Consider the following 22,637-nt stretch of genomic DNA (forward strand, 5'->3'; position numbering starts at 1 on the left):
GTGTGTTTGTGTGTGTGTGTGTGTGTGTGTGTGTCTGTGTGTGTGTGTGTCTGTTTGTGTGAGTGTGTGTGTGTGTGTCTGTGTGTTGGGGTGTGTGTGTGTGTGTTTGTGTCATGTGACCAGGTCAAAGCAAAATCTTTAAAAAAAAACATTTTTCAATTAATAAATTCTGTGTCAACAACCTGGAGACGTGTGGTCCGGACCATCAGAACCTGGACGTTCATAGAAGTAAGAGTCACGAGATGATTCAAGAGTTGATTGATTGATTGATTGATTGGTTTTCAAGGAAGAGCAGCCGCTCTACTCCGAGTCTCTCCGATGTAAGAGCTCCTCTTAGGCCACGCCTCTTACCTGAAACCACGGAAGGTTGGATCAATACTCAGCCTTTGCTCTTCTCGCCTGTCATCGTGTTTGACTTTCGTGTGTGTGTGTGTGTGTGTGTGTGTGTGTGTGTGTGTGTGTGTGTGTGTGTGTGTGTGTGTGTGTGTGTGTGTGTGTGTGTGTGTGTGTGTGTGTGTGTGTGTGTGTGTGTGTGTGTGAGTGAGGGCAGGCAGAGGTGTGTTCTTATCGTCCGCACTGATAACTCGCCAGAGGAAGACTCAGAAGTGAAAAAGACGAGGAGAGTCATGTGCTGCACGGGAAAGTGTGCCCGTCTGGTGGGCCTCATCCTCCTGCCCACCGCCTTCATCTGCATGGTCGCCAACCTGCTGCTCTTCTTCCCCGATGGTCAGCAGCTGGAGAACAGCCAGATCTCGGTGCAGGTCTGGCTGATGGGGGGGCTGATCGGAGGAGGCCTCTTTGTGAGTTACACCTTCAATGTTGGCTTCAGCAGCATGAATACCACCGAAATATACGATTCTCGTGAAGTAAACCACTGAAATACTCAATTCTCGTGAAGTAAACCACTGAAATACTCGATTCTTGTGAAGTAAACCACTGAAATACTCGATTCTCGTGAAGTAAACCACTCAAATACTCGATTCTCGTGAAGTAAACCACTCAAATACTCGATTCTTGTGAAGTAAACCACTGAAATACTCGATTCTTGTGAAGTAAACCACTGAAATACTCGATTCTTGTGAAGTAAACCACTGAAATACTCGATTCTCGTGAAGTAAACCACTGAAATACTCGATTCTCGTGAAGTAAACCACTGAAATACTTGATTCTTGTGAAGTACACCACTGAAATACTCGATTCTTGTGAAGTAAACCACTGAAATACTCGATTCTCGTGAAGTAAACCACCGAAATATACGATTCTCGTGAAGTAAACCACTGAAATACTCGATTCTCGTGAAGTAAACCACTGAAATACTTGATTCTCGTGAAGTAAACCACTGAAATACTCGATTCTCGTGAAGTAAACCACCGAAATATACGATTCTCGTGAAGTAAACCACTGAAATACTTGATTCTCGTGAAGTAAAGCACTGAAATACTCAATTCTCGTGAAGTACACCACTGAAATACATGATTCTTGTGAAGTAAACCACTGAAATACTTGATTCTCGTGAAGTAAACCACTGAAATACTTGATTTTCGTGAAGTAAACCACTGAAATACTCGATTCTTGTGAAGTAAACCACTGAAATACTCGATTCTCGTGAAGTAAACCACTGAAATACTTGATTCTTGTGAAGTAAACCACTGAAATACTTGATTCTCGTGAAGTAAACCACTGAAATACTCGATTCTCATGAAGTAAACCACTGAAATACTTGATTCTCGTGAAGTAAACCACTGAAATACTCGATTCTCATGAAGTAAACCACTAAAATACTTGATTCTTGTGAAGAAAACCGCTAAAATACTCTATTCTTGTGAAGTAAACCAATGAAATACTCGATTCTCGTTAAGTAAACCACTGAAATACTTGATTCTCGTGAAGTAAACCACTAAAATACTTGATTCTTGTGAAGAAAACCGCTAAAATACTCTATTCTTGTGAAGAAAACTACTGAAATACTTGATTCTCGTGAAGTAAACCACTGAAATACTTGATTTTCGTGAAGTAAACCACTAAATTACTTGATTCTCGTGAAGTAAACGTGACTTTGACGAATGATAGAAAAGAAACGTTGAATCTTATCTGGACTTTGATTATTGCCACGATGAATATTCTGAACTCAAATGCTTAAAGTTGAGATGTTTTGGACATTTAAATATTAAAAATGAAAATACACCTTGTACAGGTGTGTTACTTTAAGGTGCTCTCTCTAGATGTTACGGTTAATACTTTATTATTATTATTAATTTAATGTATTTAAAATCTCTAGCTTGTCGTGCAAACATTTATTTTGTCGTGCGTCGTAAAAGAGAATCATGTCTTGGAGAAGATAAGATAAGAAAACCCTTGAAAATGTCGTTGAACGTCAGCAAACGAAAGGAATTGAAAATACTTTTATTATTTTTTTATTTTGGTACTTTAATGTAATCGGTTGTTTACACCCATCTATTAAAATAAAGTGAACTCATTTTCATTTAGAGAAGCTATAAATGCTGCGATGACGGTTTTAAATAAACAATGATGTCGTAAAAAAAAGATCAAATCGAACACGATTAATCTTTAACAAAGAAAAACAGATGTTTGACAGACGTGTCACTACGTTTAATAACAACATAATATTGACATAATAAATACGTTTGACAAAAGACTGAAACATCGGTTTATGTCGAGGCTGACATCTGGCACCAGGTTAGAACCAACAACCTCTTGCGTAAAAATGACTATTTGGTTCTTCCTGTCGATTTTAACGTTGACAACAGTTTGTGACGCCGTGTTACAATCCGTGGTGTCAGCGTTGATTGACAGATCTGTCCTGTGGTTCTTGACTCCGCCCGACTTCTCTGCAGATGCTGTGCCCGAGCTGCTCCGCTATCAGGGCCGGGGGCAAGGGTTGCTGTGGAGCAGGTTGCTGTGGCAACCGTTGCCGGGTGAGGAAAGATTAAGGACAGAGATTATTTGTTCATTCCTTAAGTGTGACTCGATTAACTTTTTTTTTTTTATCTTGAGTGACTAACACTGTCACAGAAGCGACGATCGATTCTCCGGACGTCAGACTTTTCACATCCAACCATTGACAGGAATGAAAGGATGATGAATATAATGAATATAATGAATATAATGAATATAATGAATATAATGAATATAATGACTATAATCTATTGACAGTTAGACACGACTCAAGTGAAATGTTACACAACTTATTTTATGGCATGACAACATGTATTTTATTTCGATAGTAAAATGTATACGTTTTTCATTTTTGTTTACATTACATCACTTAAATGAAAATAAATGAAAAAGATGAGATAACATACAATCAGATTAACATTAAATGTCATTAAATATTTATTTATTCATTTTGACTCTTGACGGTCCCTTAGCAGTGACTAACAATGAGCTCCCTGAGGAAGTTTCTCATCCTTATCTTTAAGATAAGCATCACTGACATTAGAAGCCGCGACTCAAGCAGGAGCCAAGGCCTTAAGCAAGCTTGACGAAAAGGAACAGAATATTTAATTTATTTTCTCTTACTGTGTTAAAAATGGTACTTCTTCATCGTGAAGGTCATTTTGAAATACAATACATATTTTACGTCACATGTTTTAAACGAATCTTCTTGTTCATTGATCGTGCTGTCAATCAAAGACGTTGAGTAATCAAGTGAAATCATTGACTTTTTTTTACTTCAATTGAATGATTTGACTTCATATTTTATAAATGTATCACAAAAACATCATTTTTATAAGCATTTGTTTCTTAACCCTTGGTTACCCGAAGGTTCGGAAACAAACGTATTTGTGGTATCCCTTGACCTCCAACACTGCATATGTATTTATGGAAGCCAGGGAGGTCGTTCACCCTGAACCTGAGACAACACAAGGGATACCACATACACGTTTGTTTTCGGCCCTGGGGTCACCTTGACCTTGAGATGACACAAGGGTTAACTGATGCCAAAACACTTTTTTGCTCCTGGTGTGTTTCAGATGCTCAACTCCGTGTTTTCATCGGTGTTCGGTCTGTTGGGATCTATTTACTGCATGAGCGTCGCCTCGGCTGGACTCGCCATCGGACCCAAGTGTCGGATCGACGACATCACTTGGGAATATCCTTTTGAGAATCTTGAGTAAGTGTTCAAGTCCGTCTGTTCAACCCAGGCTAGCTTGGAGGTGTTTGTATTGTCAAGAATGTGTTAAATACACATGAATGTGATACATATCACGATACAGGGTTGATAAGATATATAGTGATATTGTAGTAACAAGTATATACTGTATGTGTAGTATTGTCCAGTACTTGACTCTAGTGTTTTGATAGTGTAGTAACAAGTATATATGTGTAGTATTGTCTAGTACTTGACTCTAGTGTTGTGATAGTGTAGTAACAAGTATATATGTGTAGTATTGTCGAGTACTTGACTCTAGTGTTGTGATAGTGTAGTAACAAGTATATATGTGTAGTATTGTCTAGTACTTGACTCTAGTGTTGTGATAGTGTAGTAACAAGTATATATGTGTAGTATTGTCGAGTACTTGACTCTGGTGTTGTGATAGTGTAGTAACAAGTATATATGTGTAGTATTGTCTAGTACTTGACTCTAGTGTTGTGATAGTGTAGTAACAAGTATATATGTGTAGTATTGTCTAGTACTTGACTCTGGTGTTGTGATAGTGTAGTAACAAGGATATATGTGTAGTATTGTCCAGTACTTGACTCTGGTGTTGTGATAGTGTAGTAACAAGTATATATGTGTAGTATTGTCTAGTATTTGACTCTGGTGTTGTGATAGTGTAGTAACAAGTATATATGTGTAGTATTGTCCAGTACTTGACTCTGGTGTTGTGATAGTGTAGTAACAAGTATATATGTGTAGTATTGTCTAGTACTTGACTCTAGTGTTGTGATAGTGTAGTAACAAGGATATATGTGTAGTATTGTCCAGTACCTGACTCTGGTGTTGTGATAGTGTAGTAACAAGTACATATGTGTAGTATTGTTGAGTACTTGACTCTGGTGTTGTGATAGTGTAGTAACAAGGATATATGTGTAGTATTGTCCAGTACTTGACTCTGGTGTTGTGATAGTGTAGTAACAAGGATATATGTGTAGTATTGTCCAGTACTTGACTCTGGTGTTGTGATAGTGTAGTAACAAGTATATATGTGTAGTATTGTTGAGTACTTGACTCTGGTGTTGTGATAGTGTAGTAACAAGGATATATGTGTAGTATTGTCCAGTACTTGACTCTGGTGTTGTGATAGTGTAGTAGCAAGTATATATGTGTAGTATTGTCTAGTACTTGACTCTGGTGTTGTGATAGTGTAGTAACAAGGATATATGTGTAGTATTGTCCAGTACTTGACTCTGGTGTTGTGATAGTGTAGTAACAAGTATATATGTGTAGTATTGTTGAGTACTTGACTCTGGTGTTGTGATAGTGTAGTAACAAGGATATATGTGTAGTATTGTCCAGTACTTGACTCTGGTGTTGTGATAGTGTAGTAACAAGGATATATGTGTAGTATTGTCCAGTACTTGACTCTGGTGTTGTGATAGTGTAGTAACAAGTATATATGTGTAGTATTGTCTAGTACTTGACTCTAGTGTTGTGATAGTGTAGTAACAAGTATATATGTGTAGTTTTGTCGAGTACTTGACTCTAGTGTTGTGATAGTGTAGTAACAAGTATATATGTGTAGTATTGTCTAGTACTTGACTCTAGTGTTGTGATAGTGTAGTAACAAGTATATATGTGTAGTATTGTCGAGTACTTGACTCTGGTGTTGTGATAGTGTAGTAACAAGTATATATGTGTAGTATTGTCTAGTACTTGACTCTAGTGTTGTGATAGTGTAGTAACAAGTATATATGTGTAGTATTGTCTAGTACTTGACTCTAGTGTTGTGATAGTGTAGTAACAAGGATATATGTGTAGTATTGTCCAGTACTTGACTCTGGTGTTGTGATAGTGTAGTAACAAGGATATATGTGTAGTATTGTCCAGTACTTGACTCTGGTGTTGTGATAGTGTAGTAACAAGTATATATGTGTAGTATTGTCTAGTACTTGACTCTAGTGTTGTGATAGTGTAGTAACAAGTATATATGTGTAGTATTGTCTAGTACTTGACTCTAGTGTTGTGATAGTGTAGTAACAAGTATATATGTGTAGTATTGTCCAGTACTTGACTCTGGTGTTGTGATAGTGTAGTAACAAGGATATATGTGTAGTATTGTCCAGTACTTGACTCTGGTGTTGTGATAGTGTAGTAACAAGTATATATGTGTAGTATTGTCCAGTACTTGACTCTAGTGTTTTGATAGTGTAGTAACAAGTATATATGTGTAGTATTGTCTAGTACTTGACTCTAGTGTTGTGATAGTGTAGTAACAAGTATATATGTGTAGTATTGTCTAGTACTTGACTCTAGTGTTTTGATAGTGTAGTAACAAGTATATATGTGTAGTATTGTCTAGTACTTGACTCTAGTGTTGTGATAGTGTAGTAACAAGTATATATGTGTAGTATTGTCGAGTACTTGACTCTAGTGTTGTGATAGTGTAGTAACAAGTATATATGTGTAGTATTGTCTAGTACTTGACTCTAGTGTTGTGATAGTGTAGTAACAAGTATATATGTGTAGTATTGTCGAGTACTTGACTCTAGTGTTGTGATAGTGTAGTAACAAGTATATATGTGTAGTATTGTCCAGTACTTGACTCTGGTGTTGTGATAGTGTAGTAACAAGTATATATGTGTAGTATTGTCTAGTACTTGACTCTAGTGTTTTGATAGTGTAGTAACAAGTATATATGTGTAGTATTGTCTAGTACTTGACTCTAGTGTTGTGATAGTGTAGTAACAAGTATATATGTGTAGTATTGTCGAGTACTTGACTCTAGTGTTGTGATAGTGTAGTAACAAGTATATATGTGTAGTATTGTCTAGTACTTGACTCTAGTGTTGTGATAGTGTAGTAACAAGTATATATGTGTAGTATTGTCGAGTACTTGACTCTGGTGTTGTGATAGTGTAGTAACAAGTATATATGTGTAGTATTGTCTAGTACTTGACTCTAGTGTTGTGATAGTGTAGTAACAAGGATATATGTGTAGTATTGTCCAGTACTTGACTCTGGTGTTGTGATAGTGTAGTAACAAGGATATATGTGTAGTATTGTCCAGTACTTGACTCTGGTGTTGTGATAGTGTAGTAACAAGTATATATGTGTAGTATTGTCTAGTACTTGACTCTAGTGTTGTGATAGTGTAGTAACAAGTATATATGTGTAGTATTGTCTAGTACTTGACTCTAGTGTTGTGATAGTGTAGTAACAAGTATATATGTGTAGTATTGTCCAGTACTTGACTCTGGTGTTGTGATAGTGTAGTAACAAGGATATATGTGTAGTATTGTCCAGTACTTGACTCTGGTGTTGTGATAGTGTAGTAACAAGTATATATGTGTAGTATTGTCCAGTACTTGACTCTGGTGTTGTGATAGTGTAGTAACAAGTATATATGTGTAGTATTGTCTAGTACTTGACTCTAGTGTTTTGATAGTGTAGTAACAAGTATATATGTGTAGTATTGTCTAGTACTTGACTCTAGTGTTGTGATAGTGTAGTAACAAGTATATATGTGTAGTATTGTCGAGTACTTGACTCTAGTGTTGTGATAGTGTAGTAACAAGTATATATGTGTAGTATTGTCCAGTACTTGACTCTGGTGTTGTGATAGTGTAGTAACAAGTATATATGTGTAGTATTGTCTAGTACTTGACTCTAGTGTTTTGATAGTGTAGTAACAAGTATATATGTGTAGTATTGTCTAGTACTTGACTCTAGTGTTGTGATAGTGTAGTAACAAGTATATATGTGTAGTATTGTCGAGTACTTGACTCTAGTGTTGTGATAGTGTAGTAACAAGTATATATGTGTAGTATTGTCTAGTACTTGACTCTAGTGTTGTGATAGTGTAGTAACAAGTATATATGTGTAGTATTGTCGAGTACTTGACTCTGGTGTTGTGATAGTGTAGTAACAAGTATATATGTGTAGTATTGTCTAGTACTTGACTCTAGTGTTGTGATAGTGTAGTAACAAGTATATATGTGTAGTATTGTCTAGTACTTGACTCTGGTGTTGTGATAGTGTAGTAACAAGGATATATGTGTAGTATTGTCCAGTACTTGACTCTGGTGTTGTGATAGTGTAGTAACAAGTATATATGTGTAGTATTGTCTAGTACTTGAGTCTGGTGTTGTGATAGTGTAGTAACAAGTATATATGTGTAGTATTGTCCAGTACTTGACTCTGGTGTTGTGATAGTGTAGTAACAAGTATATATGTGTAGTATTGTCTAGTACTTGACTCTGGGGTTGTGATAGTGTAGTAACAAGTATATATGTGTAGTATTGTCCAGTACATGACTCTGGTGTTGTGATAGTGTAGTAACAAGTATATATGTGTAGTATTGTCTAGTACTTGACTCTGGGGTTGTGATAGTGTAGTAACAAGGATATATGTGGAGTATTATGGAGTACTTGACTCTGGTGTTGTGATAGTGTAGTAACAAGTATATATGTGTAGTATTGTCCAGTACTTGACTCTGGTGTTGTGATAGTGTAGTAACAAGTTTATATGTGTAGTATTGTCCAGTACTTGACTCTGGTGTTGTGATAATGTAGTAACAAGTATCGACAGTGCTCTTGAATATGGATACAGTATTGTGGGAAATAATAAAGCAATATTTACTGATAACTTTTTCTTACTTATTAACTTGAACCTAACAATAAATGTATCTTCAATTAATGAGCAAATTAAACATTAAAATCAGTTTCTTGGTCTTTTGATAACAACCTAAAATCTATAAACGCTATTATTATCGATGGCTTGTTTTTAAATCACTCTCTCACACTACAGTGTCACAATAAGTCCCATAATGCTTTGCGCTTAGTGACCTAGACAGAAAGAGAGAAAATGTGTTGTGAGTTTGTACATCCACACCTGCACTCGAGTTTCCTCCCGTTAATGAAAGAACACATGATGGAGTCTAACTGTCTACAGTGACGCACGTGTGTGTTTAAGTCAACAAGACAATAAAATCAAGTAAAGAATCCACTAATGGTCGTCGATGATGTAGTTACAGCTATAGAACGCACGAGGGCAGCAGAGAGAAGTTAGTGGAAGCTGACGCTGAAACAGGAAGTGGATAAAATGGAAAATCAAGTTTATTAATCACTTGTATGGTTCATTCAATGTCCTCAGACAGGGTGAGAAATAAATAGATAATCAAAACAATACTTTTGCTACATAACGAATAGAAAAAATAAAATAAAAAATATTTAAAGATTATTTTTCAATATAATATCATAAGTTATTTGTCATGAATTGAAATATCCAACAAAAGAAATGTATCAGGTTTAGAGTCTGAAAAAGAGTGAGTTAATTCACCTGTTTAATCATTGTCAGAATATAAATAGTATACTCTCACTGTGCTCGTGTCAAACCTGCGACTCGGACCCTCCTCAAGACCCTGGACTCAGGAAGACCATGAATGAAGGAACCAAAGGAGACGGACCAGCATTAGAGTTTCTCCGTCGTAATCCTGTGTTTGTCCTGCAGAGGCGAGGGCAGCTACCTGGTCAACCAGACCCTCTGGAACCTCTGCAAGTTCCCCGAGAACGCAGTCATGTGGCACGTGGTCCTCTTCTCCATCTTGCTGGCCATGGGCTCGCTGCAGTTCCTGCTCTGTGGCATCCAAGTCCTCAACGGATGCATGGGCTTCTGCCTGGGAGACTGTCGCGAGAGGAAAGATGTAAGAAGAGCAGACGTCTGAGGATATAACTGTAGAATGATGTTCATTGACTTTCTAGGCTTCATGAAACAGCTGATGAGGTATCATGATACAGTGTCTTTACGTTAAAAGACCACTAGATGTCACTCTCTGCCTTACCATTGACTCTCATCTACTTATTCAAAAAACCTGACAACATACACCTTTCATACATAAAGTGACATCTAGTGCTCTCTCTAAATTAAGACACTGTATCACGATACATCAGCTGTTTCATGAAGCCTCAACTAAACAAACATCTTTGGTTTAGTCGTCGATCAACCCTGAGACGTGAGGGAAACTGCAGTACCTCAATCTTACCACTGATGTTCCAGTGATGTGTCGATGAAGCTTCATGAAACAGTGTCATGTTATTAAGAGGTCATAAGGTCATGGTCGATTTAAAAAATGATGTGAGGTTTCAATAGAACAGCTGTTCGAAGCCGTGTTGATGAGGCTTCATGAAACAGCTGATGAGGTATCATGATACAGTGTCTTCATTTTGAGAGACCACTAGATATCGCTCCCTGTTTCATAATCCCTGACTCTGATCTACTAAATGAAACCTGGCATCATTTTCAACTAAGAGTGCCACCTAGTGGTCTTTGACATGAAGACACTGTATCATGAAGCCTCATCAACCCATGACCCTGATCCTCCTAGTGGTGGACGAATACAGTTTTGAAGCTTCATCTACAAATCAAGTACTTCATGTACTTAAGTTTAGTATCGTTGTCAAAGTTTTTTTTCATCTGCGGAGTCAGACTCCAGGTGGGACTTTGTAGAGTTCAAAGGTCATCTCCAATGTCCAGAAAACAAGTGTCCACACATTAACACGAGGCACACGTTCATTAACAGAACCTGCAAAAATAACTTTGTGACCCTTGACCTTTTCCAGGACGACAGCGGCTTGTGAAAGAAGAGATTCGCCGAGAGAAGCAACTGTCCTCACACCAGAGTTTGTACGAATATATGTTCGGCTGATCTTCAGGGTCAATAAAAGTGTATTTTGTGAAGACACTTCCTCCTGAGCCACAATCTTCACGTCGACTGCATTTGTCAGGAATTAAATCGTTAAAACATTAAAAAAAACATTGTTAAAAAATGTTCAGAAGTAGATCTGTGTCTTTATTATCCAATCAAAATGTTGAGAAATATTTTTTAATTTGTTTTCTTTAAGCAACTTTTTTTTTTATTGATGCAACTTGTTTTTTTTTAAATGAAGAAACACGTTTTTTATTGAAGCAACTTTTTGTTGTTGTTTTTTAACTAAAGAAACATGTTTTTTATTAAAGTAACTTGTTTTGTTTTTTATTGAATCAAATTGTTGTTTTTTTAAACTAAAGAAAACTGTTTTTTTATTGAAGTAACTTGTTTTAACTTTTTTAAATTGAAAATATATTTTTTCGATTGAAGCAACTCTTTCTTTCTCATTAGAATCTTTTTTTTAATGAAGAAACTTCTTTTTTGATTTGAAATATTTTGGGGGAATGGAAGAGACTTTTATTTATTATATTTTTTAAATTAAGGCAACTTTTTCAAAGGAGCAAATGTTTTCTTAATGAAAAACCCCTTTTTTGGTTGAAGACTCTTTCATTGAAAATATTAATTAATTTTTTTAATTGTTTGAAGTTTGTATTTTATATTTTTTTGCATTTGTTAGTAAAGAAACAAATCTTCCTACATGTAAAAAAAAAAAACACGTCAAATAGGATTGCTGTGGGTTGAGCGAAAGTCAAAGGTCACAGCGCCCCCTGTGGAGCCTCAGAACACTACAGCTGCCTCAACTGTACACCAGCAGTCCGTAGTTAAGCTCTTAATCTGTTGTTGGCATGGAGACCATTCACAGGAATGGTTATATAAGTTTTAAGTAAAACACCTTTTGCAGAGCGGCGGTTAAATTTAGGAAGTCACGGCGGGGAGGAACCAGAGAGTCCAGCCAGAGAACAAACTCCATCAGAGAGGATGTTCAAGTACTTCCTGCAGCATCAGAACGTTGTAACGTTGTAAAGGCCGATAAACTCAAGTCAACACGGGAAAGTAAACGCTGATGATCTCAAGATAAACTTGTGATTTAAGAATACTATGAGAATTATACCATTCAGCAAATCAATCATTAACAGAACATTGAACTTCTTCATCACGACAACAAGTACATGAAGTGAAGACGCAGTAAACAAATGTTACGTCGTTGACTCGAGAAGAAAGCGAGAGAAGAGCTGGAGCGATAAAAGAGGGGAGCAGGAAGAGGGGGAGATGGAGGACGGGCCTTTTCACGGCTGCTTCTCATGCAAATCCAGGCCGGATGAAGCCAGATCGTCACATATACGAGCGTGGACAGTTGTTATGTTGATGCTGTTTGGAAAGAAACCTCTAGTTTCTCCAAAACTTTATCTAAAACTTCAAAACCTGTTTTCTCCTGAATGTCAAAACTGACTGAGATCAGCCCGAGTTTGCCAAAGTGGGAAGTAGACTTTCAAAGAACGATAAAATATTGAAGCTATTTAAACAAAAATATGATGTTTGTTTAGATTGTAACAGAGAATTATCATATTAAAGTTATCTAAAGACACTTTGTTCATTTTAAATAAAAAATATGTAAACGTTACTTGTTTCATGTGGTCATTTGTGTATGAAATGTGGACAGTGTTTGTATGTGTGTGTGATGTAATCACTTTTTTGTGTCATGTGATCATGTATGTGTGTCATGTGAACATTATGTGTGTCATTTTAACATCATGTATGTCATGTGATCAATAATGTGTCATGTGAACATTATGTGTGTCATGTGATCATTTATGTGTGTCATGTAAACATTATTGTAAGTAAGTAAGTAAGTAAGTAATATTTATTTATATAGCGCTTTTCGAGACCAGGGTCACAAAGCGCTTAAACAATCAAAACAATACTCAAAAAAGTACATACTTTAAAGATCAAGATAATACTGAGAACAACACAGGAGTTCGAGAAATTCAAGGAAAAGCCTGAACAAATAGAAACGTCTTAAGATGTTTCTTAAAGGAGTCAGAAGATCCATCAAGCGCAAAGAGAGAGAAGATCGTTCCAAAGCTTAGGAGCAACAGCCTGAAAAGATTTCTCTCCTCTGGTCCTGAGCCGTGTGAGTGGAACCATAAGTAGATTCTGATCCACAGACCTCAGAGCCCAAGCTGGGGTGTAAGTCTGGATCAGATCACTGATGGAAGGCCTGACCATGAATAGATCTGAAAGTAAGAACCAGAATTTTAAAGTTGATCCTGAAAGAAACTGGAAGCCAGTGAAGAGTTTTAAGGACCGGAGAGATGTGAGTTCTTCTACTAGAGCGGGTCAGAATTCTCGCTGCAGAGTTCTGAATCAACTGCAGACGAGACAGATCCTTCTTGTTAAGACATGAAAACAAACTGTTACAATAGTCCAGACGAGAAGAAACAAACGCATGGATTACAAGCTCCAGATCATGTTCCGACAACATTTTCCTAAGTTTAGAGATTTTTCTCAGTTGAAGGAAACAGTTTGTGGTCAGTTTTCTTCAGTGTTGAACAAGAGACATGTCTTTATCAAATACAACACCCAGGTTTCTCAGGCTCAGTTTGACAGACTGACCTAAGTCACCCAAGTACTGACTCAACCCTGGAACCTTATCATCAGGAGCAATCACCAGTGTTTCAGTTTTGTCCACATTTAGCTGTAGAGTGTTTTCACTCAGCCATTGTTGGATTTCTAGCAAACAATTGACTAAGCTCTTCAGCCCAAATTGTATGTCATTTGATCATGTATGTGTGTGATGTGGACATTTAAGTTTGTCATGTGAACATTATGTGTGTCATGTGAACAATATGTGTGTCATGTGAACATTATGTGTGTCATGTGAACATTATGTGTGTCATGTGGACATTTATGTTTGTCATGTGAACATCATGTGTGTCATGTGAACATTATGTGTGTCATGTGAACATTATGTGTGTCATGTGAACATTATGTGTGTCATGTGAACATTATGTGTGTCATGTGAACATTATGTGTGTCATGTGGACATTTATGTTTGTCATGTGAACATCATGTGTGTCATGTGAACATTATGTGTGTCATGTGGACATTATGTGTGTCATGTGATCATGTATGTGTGTCATGTAAACATTATTGTATGTCATTTGATCATGTATGTGTGTGATGTGAACATTTGTTATGTCATGTGGACATTTATGTTTGTCATGTGAACATCATGTGTGTCATGTGAACAATATGTGTGTCATGTTAACATTATGTATGTCATTTGATCATGTATGTAAGGTAAGGTAAGGTAAGGTAAAACTTTATTGATTGTTGTTTTTTCCAGTAGCCAGCAATTTTTCATAAACAATAAAAAATAATACATAAAAAATAAAATAAGAAAAGAACATAAGCGGAAGAAGAAGATGACACAATCTAAGTATAAAGATAAAGACATAGACATAGAACAGAACATCATGATACTTTCACTCCACTCCTGCCCCCAAACTCAGAATTGTACAACTTAATAGCCCGAGGGATGAATGAGTCCCTGAGTCTATTTGTCTTGCATCTGGGTAGGAGCATTCGTGCACTCATTCTGCTTCTCTGCTCACTGATGACAGTGCTGAGAGGATGACTGTCATCATCCATGATGGACAGTAGTTTGTTCAATGATCTCCTCTCAGCAACTGTCACCAGTGAGTCCAGCTTCATTCCAACCACAGAGCCAGCCCTCCTGATCAACCTGTCCAACCTGTTGACACTCCTCTTGGAAACATTTCCACCCCAACACACTACAGCATAGAACAGGACACTGGCAAACATTATGTGATTTGATTAAACATTATGTGTGTCATGTGATCATGTATGTGTGTCATGTGAACATTATGTGTGTCATGTGAACATTATGTATGTCATGTGAACAATATGTGTGTCATGTTAACATTATGTATGTCATTTGATCATGTATGTGTGTCATGTGAACAATATGTATGTCATTTGATCATGTATGTGGGTCATGTGATCATGTATGTTTGTCATGTGAACATTATGGATGTCATTTAATCATAATATGTGCCATTTGATCATGTATGTGGGTCAATCTGAACATTAGGTATGTCATGTCATCATTAATGTGTGTCATGTAAACATTATGTGTGTCATGTGATCATGTATGTGTGTCATGTGAACATTATGTGTGTCATGTGAACATTATGTGTGTCATGTGAACATTATGTATGTAATGTGAACAATATGTGTGTCATGTTAACATTATGTATGTCATTTGATCATGTATGTGTGTCATGTGATCATGTATGTGTGTCATGTGATCATGTATGTGTGTCATGTGAACATTATGTGTGTCATGTTATCATTATGTATGTCATGTGAACAATATGTGTGTCATGTTAACATTATGTATGTCATTTGATCATGTATGTGTGTCATGTGATCATGTATGTGTGTCATGTGAACAATAGGTGTGTCATGTGAACATTATGTGTGTCATGTGATCATGTATGTGTGTCATGTGAACATTATGTGTGTCATGTGAACATTATGTATGTAATGTGAACAATATGTGTGTCATGTTAACATTATGTATGTCATTTGATCATGTATGTGTGTCATGTGATCATGTATGTGTGTCATGTGATCATGTATGTGTGTCATGTGAACATTATGTGTGTCATGTTATCATTATGTATGTCATGTGAACAATATGTGTGTCATGTTAACATTATGTATGTCATTTGATCATGTATGTGTGTCATGTGATCATGTATGTGTGTCATGTGAACAATAGGTGTGTCATGTGAACATTATGTATGTCATGTGAACAATATGTGTGTCATGTTAACATTATGTATGTCATTTGATCATGTATTTGTGTCATGTGATCATGTATGTGTGACATGTGAGCATTATGTGTGTCATGTGAACATTATGTATGTCATGTGAACAATATGTGTGTCATGTTAACATTATGTATGTCATTTGATCATGTATGTGTGTCATGTGATCATGTATGTGTGTCATGTGAACATTATGTGTGTCATGTTAACATTATGTATGTCATGTGAACAATATGTGTGTCATGTTAACATTATGTATGTCATTTGATCATGTATGTGTGTCATGTGATCATGTATGTGTGTCATGTGAACAATAGGTGTGTCATGTGAACATTATGTATGTCATGTGAACAATATGTGTGTCATGTTAACATTATGTATGTCATTTGATCATGTATTTGTGTCATGTGAACAATATGTGTGTCATGTGAACATTATGTATGTCATGTGAACATTATGTGTGTCATGTGAACAATATGTATGTCATTTGATCATGTATGTGGGTCATGTGATCATGTATGTGTGTCATGTGAACATTATGGATGTCATTTAATCATATATATGTGCCATTTGATCATGTATGTGGGTCAATCTGAACATTAGGTATGTCATGTCATCATTAATATGTGTCATGTAAACATTATGTGTGTCATGTGAACAGAAGAGTTGAATGAAGGTAACGCCTCAACAAGGAGAAAGAAAAGATTCCAAGAGTGAAAATGTCATCATAAGACGACCTACTTAGAAGAGAATAAATCCTCAGTCACACGTCAAAACACCTGCCAAAACGTTTGTGGTTAGACCTGAAGTGTACAGAATGTACCGCAGCCAACGACACTCCTAGAAACTACACACACAACTATCTTCTTAGAATCGTCTTTGAACTCATCATTCAGAGACTCCAGGTCCAGACAAAACTGACCAGTCAGCAGCGTCTTGGCATCAGTCGACCGCACACCGGCCGCTGACTCGGCACTTCTGTCGTGACGGCAAACAAGCCGAGCTGAAAATTATATGTTCAACAAACCCTTGGTTAGTGCTGAAGTGACATGATGTGTGTCTGGATGACACCTGTGGTGTGACCCAAATCGTGCACTTAAGAACTCACGTTTAATATTTTGAGTACACAAGTGCGTTCTCACTTTAAATCGAGTGTGGATCGATGGACACTTTCCACCCTCAACATCCACCATCTCAGTGACGTAGATGAAGCTAAACTGAATGTGTGGACGTAAATGTCTCCAGACAACAATAATAACACAATGAAACACAACTTAATAACTTGTTTTATGTGTCACACACATGTTACAAATTTAGAACAAGTCAAGAGATTCTCTGCACGTGTGCGACGCTTCAGAGGGCGTCACACACATGAAGTATGATTGTGATCACGATTCAGAAGAATAATCCTGATCACGCCTTAACACGCTATTATCATAGTTTCATGAAGTCACACGAGTGAGATGTTTGTGTCATGACACACTCAGAAAATTAATTCTAATATTTTCATGTTTATTTATTCATTAAAGCGATAGTTCACCCAAAACCTTTTGAACTTATTTTCTAACCTCATGTCGACTAAGAGTTGGGATTATTTTCTGAGTAATCTGTTCTTTTGAGAGTGAAAGACAAAAATGTTTGTTCATTTTAATGTAGGGACTGGAGCTCAGTTGTCTTCGTCTTCATCTCGGTCCAAAAAGAAACTTAAAAACATCCAAATACCTCGAGACTGCTCGTCTGTAACGTCCCTGAGATTGAAGCATCGACATGAAAATAATTGTTCTTAAAGAAAACTTTAAATAAGTAAATATTTTAAGTTTGTTAAAATAATTACAACATGAAATGGAAAATATTGAATTGGATTGAACATACTCAAGCAGACTCGGGGGCAGTCATTGATCGTAATTTGGGATTATTATTGATTTATTTCATAATATTTAACATTGTTAATTGTCATACACGTGTAAAAGCCCAAATATTATGTTCTAATGATCAATGTCTCTAAGGTTCTACATCCAAATGTTATGATATTGTAGAATAGTAGAATAGTCTACGTCCATGAGAAGAACTCAATGATTGTAACTCAGGGAAAGTATTGGTTTATAGTTTCTTAAACTTTTACCGTTTTAAATTATTTGAAACCTATTAACTGGGTGAAGATCTAATGATCTGTTTAAACAATGAATGGATACGGCACAAAATAACAAACGTCCATTTTAAACAGTACAGCTAGCGAGCGTGATGATGAAGGATTACGAGTTTCAAAGAATGGAATGGCGTTTGAGGAATTTACCGTGAAGTTTAGCGAGAAATTTCTAAATATTTATTTCTCAACGGATCATTTGGGCGCCGCTGTGTTAGCCTGACAAGTTACGATGATACAACGACGCGTCTTCACGATAGAGACGCCTTATCTTGCTTCTGATTGGTGGATATTGCTAGCAGCTAGCTTGTTAGCATCCCTCTCGATCCTGGACCTTCCTTTAAGTCACTACTGAAGATAATAATCCACGATGTGGATGAGATGTTCAGAGGATTACTAGTGAAACTTCAAGCGGTGAACTCCTGTAAACACTGACATTTGTTTAGCAACAAAGATGCCACGTTACGCTCGGTCACACTCTTTTTCTCGGTCAAGTCAAAGTAAAGCGTGTCATTTCTATTACACCCTTTGTTTCATGAGTTTGGAATTTGAAAAACATGCCAAATAAAAATGAGTAAGAGGTCGATGACGATTGATCTTCGATCCTAATCGCGAATTTGCACTAACATGTTTATAAGACGCTCCACCTGCTGAGATAGAGAGAAAGAAGGGAAGAGAGAGAAGGGAAGAGAGAGAAGGAAGATAAGAGAGAGAAAGAAGGGAAGAGAGAAAGAAGGGAAGAGAGAGAACAAAGGAGAGAGAGAGAAAGAAGGTAAGAGAGAGAAAGAAGGGAAGAGAGAGAAAGAAGGTAAGAAAGAGAAAGAAGGGAAGAGAGAGAAGGAAGGGAAGAGAGAGAAAGAAGGAAGGAGAGAGAAAGAAGGAGAGAGAGAGAAGGAAGGGAAGAGAGAGAAAGAAGGGAAGAGAGGGAAGGAAGGGAAGAGAGAGAAAGAAGGAGAGAGAGAGAAAGAAGGGAAGAGAGAGAAAGAAGGAGAGAGAGAGAAAGAAGGAGAGAGAGAGAAAGAAGGGAAGAGGGAGAAAGAAGGGAAGAGAGAGAAGGAAGGAAAGAGAGAGAAGGAAGGGAAGAGAGAGAAAGAATGAGAAAGAGAGAAAGAAGGAGAGAGAGAGAAAGAAGGGAAGAGAGAAGGAAGGGAAGAGAGAGAAAAACGGAGAGAGAGAAAGAAGGGAAGAGAGAGAAAGAAGGGAAGAAAGAGAAAGAAGGAGAGAGAGAATGAAGGGAAGAGAGAGAAAGAAGGGAAGAGAGAGAAGGAAGATAAGAGAGAGAAAGAAGGGAAGAGAGAAAGAAGGGAAGAGAGAGAACAAAGGAGAGAGAGAGAAAGAAGGTAAGAGAGAGAAAGAAGGGAAGAGAGAGAAAGAAGGGAAGAAAGAGAAAGAAGGGAAGAGAGAGAAGGAAGGGAAGAGAGAGAAAGAAGGAAGGAGAGAGAAAGAAGGAGAGAGAGAGAAGGAAGGGAAGAGAGAGAAAGAAGGAGAAAGAGAGAAAGAAGGAGAGAGAGAGAAAGAAGGGAAGAGAGAGAAAGAAGGGAAGAGAGAAGGAAGGGAAGAGAGAGAAAAACGGAGAGAGAGAAAGAAGGGAAGAGAGAGAAAGAAGGGAAGAAAGAGAAAGAAGAAGAGAGAGAAAGAAGGGAAGAGAGAGAAAGAAGGGAAGGGAGAGAAGGAAGGGAAGAGAGAGAAAACGGAGAGAGAGACAGAAAGAAGGGAAGAGAGAGAGGAAGAAGGAGATGGAGAGAAATAGGGGAAGAGAGAGAAAGAAGGGAAGAGAGAGAAAGAAGGAGAGAGAGAGAGAAAAGAGTAGTGCGAGTGTGTTCCCTGAAGATTCCAGCGATGCAACAACACGCTCTGACAGAGGAAACCCCTGCAGGCCTAGAGTGAGCAGAAGAATCTTCTGGTTCTTGTTGTTTCTACACTTGAACAGAATCTCTGACCAGGAGTGAAGCAGTTGATGAACTTTATCATCTCGTCCTCCGTCCATCACTTTAATGTATATTTGTTTTACATCATTTTACTTTTGTGTTCTTGATACACATACAATTACACAGTGTGACTTTATCTGTGTTCTTTCATCAGTTATGTGTATCATGTAAACATGAGTGGGTCATGTGATCATGTATGTGTGTCATGTAAACATGAGTGGGTCATGTGATCATGTATGTGTGTCATGTAAACATGAGTGGGTCATGTGATCATGTATGTGTGTCATGTAAACATGAGTGGGTCATGTGATCATGTATGTGTATCATGTAAACATGAGTGGGTCATGTGATCATGTATGTGTGTCATGTAAACGTGAGTGGGTCATGTGATCATGTATGTGTGTCATGTAAACATGAGTGGGTCATGTGATCATGTATGTGTGTCATGTAAACATGAGTGGGTCATGTGATCATGTATGTGTGTCATGTAAACATGAGTGGGTCATGTGATCATGTATGTGTATCATGTAAACATGAGTGGGTCATGTGATCATGTATGTGTGTCATGTGATCATGTATGTGTGTCATGTGATCATGTATATGTGTCATGTGATCATGTATATGTGCCATGTCAACATGAGTGTGTCATGTGATCATGTATGTGTATCATGTAAACATGAGTGGGTCATGTGATCATGTATGTGTGTCATGTGATCATGTATATGTGTCATGTGATCATGTATGTGTATCATGTAAACATGAGTGGGTCATGTGATCAAGTATGTGTATCATGTAAACATGAGTGGGTCATGTGATCATGTATGTGTGTCATGTGATCATGTATATGTGTCATGTGATCATGTATGTGTATCATGTAAACATGAGTGGGTCATGTGATCATGTATGTGTGTCATGTGATCATGTATGTGTGTCATGTGATCATTCATGCATGCAGTGTGACCATCTGTATGTTTCATGTAAACATGTTTGTAATGTAACATTATGTTTGTCATGTGATCATTTATGCATGTCATGTGAACATTGTATGTGTCACGTGACCATGTTGTTGTGCCATGTGGTCATTTATGTCAGATCATGTGACCATTCAGGTATTTCATGTGATAATGTGTTTGTGTTATGTAAACATTGTGTGTGTCATGTGATCATGTTATGTAACATTATATGTATCATGTGATCATGTATTTATGTCACGTCAACATGTGTGTCACGTCAGTCTCTTAAATAAAAATCAAACGAGCTTCACGTGAACTTATGTCGCTCGAACAGATGATTGACGCTGTCAGAGTTGATGATGTCACAGCTGGTGTTAATATGTGAACCCTATACATCCCATAATAGCTGAGGTTACATAACGATGCTGCAGTCATGAATGATCAGCTCAGGCTCAGAACAAACATGTTGCACCTGAGCAAACACAGCTGAGGTTCATCAGATCCATGATGTTCATCTCAGTGTAGATCGGTCACTGAACGTCATTATCGTGTAATATTAACATGTAACAAACATTTGACACGTACGACTGTGTTGAAACAGAATCAAATATTCAAACACCTTCCAGGTAACAACGGTTTCTTCAGCTGCAAGAACAAACATGTCCACATGAACTCACAGCAACATTTACACACGTCCTTGAACGCATCACGAATACGTTTTCACTATACAATATACAAGTGATTAAAATTGAATAAAAACAAATTCAACTTTTCACAATAGAATGTATTGAATTCAACTATTGAACACAATACATGACACTGATATACTTGTTATTTTTAAATATATATAAAGATCTGGATTAATCATCATCCTACAGTTTCATTAAATGTTCCGGCTCTTACAAAAACACTGTTTGTTTAAGTGACATCACTGACAGAGATGTAGGTGCAATCGCTCAGAGAAGGTTGTTGTTCACTCGTCCGTACATGTGTCCATCTGTCAGCAACCGTTTCCAGGGAGACGTCAGAGGATCTTCCTCCAAGTTTTCCGTCCGCCAGGATTCCTCCAACACACCAGGAGCGTCGGAAACTATGATATATATGTGTGTGTATATATATAGATATATATATATCTATATCTGTAGATATAGATATAGATATCTATATCTATAGATTTATATATACTGTATATAAGGAATGTTTAACCTTCGTCAGACGTCGAAGAATAAATGAGGAAATGTCAAAAAACTTCAAAATGTTGATAGAAGTTAAAAACCGAAACTACAGTAAAAAATATATATTTAAATGAACCTAAAACGTCCATTTGTTTGATACTTTTATTAAACAAAGACAAAATATCTGAACTTAAAAAAGTGTAAAATAGAGGTCAATCATTATTGGGAAATGAAGATAAATAATTTAATCTAAGATGAACTAAAATAAAATGATATATTATGTAGTTATAGTTAAATTATAAGTATAATATGAGTGATATAAAGTATCAATGATGAAACATCCCAGCTATGTTAAAACTATTTTTGTAAATTAAAAATAAAAATGTTGTGTTTTTTTAAACCAACGAAAAATACACAGTAGATTAAATATTGCCTACATTAATGTTGCCGTGACGTTGAATTGCGCAACTTTTTAGATTAAATGTGTGAAAACGTTAATATAAACATTAAAAAATATAAAATAAAAAACTTTTTTATTTCCAAATGTAGAAAGAGACAATACAAATAAATTAAATGAATAAATACATTATATTATATAGAAAACGAAAAGAAGAGGAGATTAAGACACAATAAGAAAATGGTCAAATAAATTCAAAATTAAAAGAGAACATGTTTATATCAAACATAAGTTTCGGTGCTCGATGTTTCCCAATAACCTGAAGTAAAAACATGTATTTATTATTGACATTA

The 22,637-nt window shown here is 36.8% G+C and overlaps 1 protein-coding gene across 1 annotated transcript; it reads left to right on the forward strand.

Moving 5' to 3' along the window:
* Positions 1-623: 623 nt before the first annotated feature.
* On the forward strand, positions 624-10,952 carry tm4sf5 (transmembrane 4 L six family member 5). Its single transcript, XM_087790285.1, has 5 exons — positions 624-800; positions 2,856-2,936; positions 3,996-4,135; positions 9,635-9,827; positions 10,744-10,952. Exons 1-5 carry the CDS (start codon positions 627-629, stop codon positions 10,759-10,761), a joined length of 606 nt encoding a protein of 201 aa, XP_087646411.1. The 5' UTR covers positions 624-626; the 3' UTR covers positions 10,762-10,952.
* The last annotated feature ends 11,685 nt before the right edge of the window (positions 10,953-22,637 follow it).

Source organism: Callionymus lyra, chromosome 4, assembly GCF_982586985.1.
Source record: "Callionymus lyra chromosome 4, fCalLyr1.hap1.1, whole genome shotgun sequence".
Taxonomy (NCBI): domain Eukaryota; kingdom Metazoa; phylum Chordata; class Actinopteri; order Syngnathiformes; family Callionymidae; genus Callionymus; species Callionymus lyra.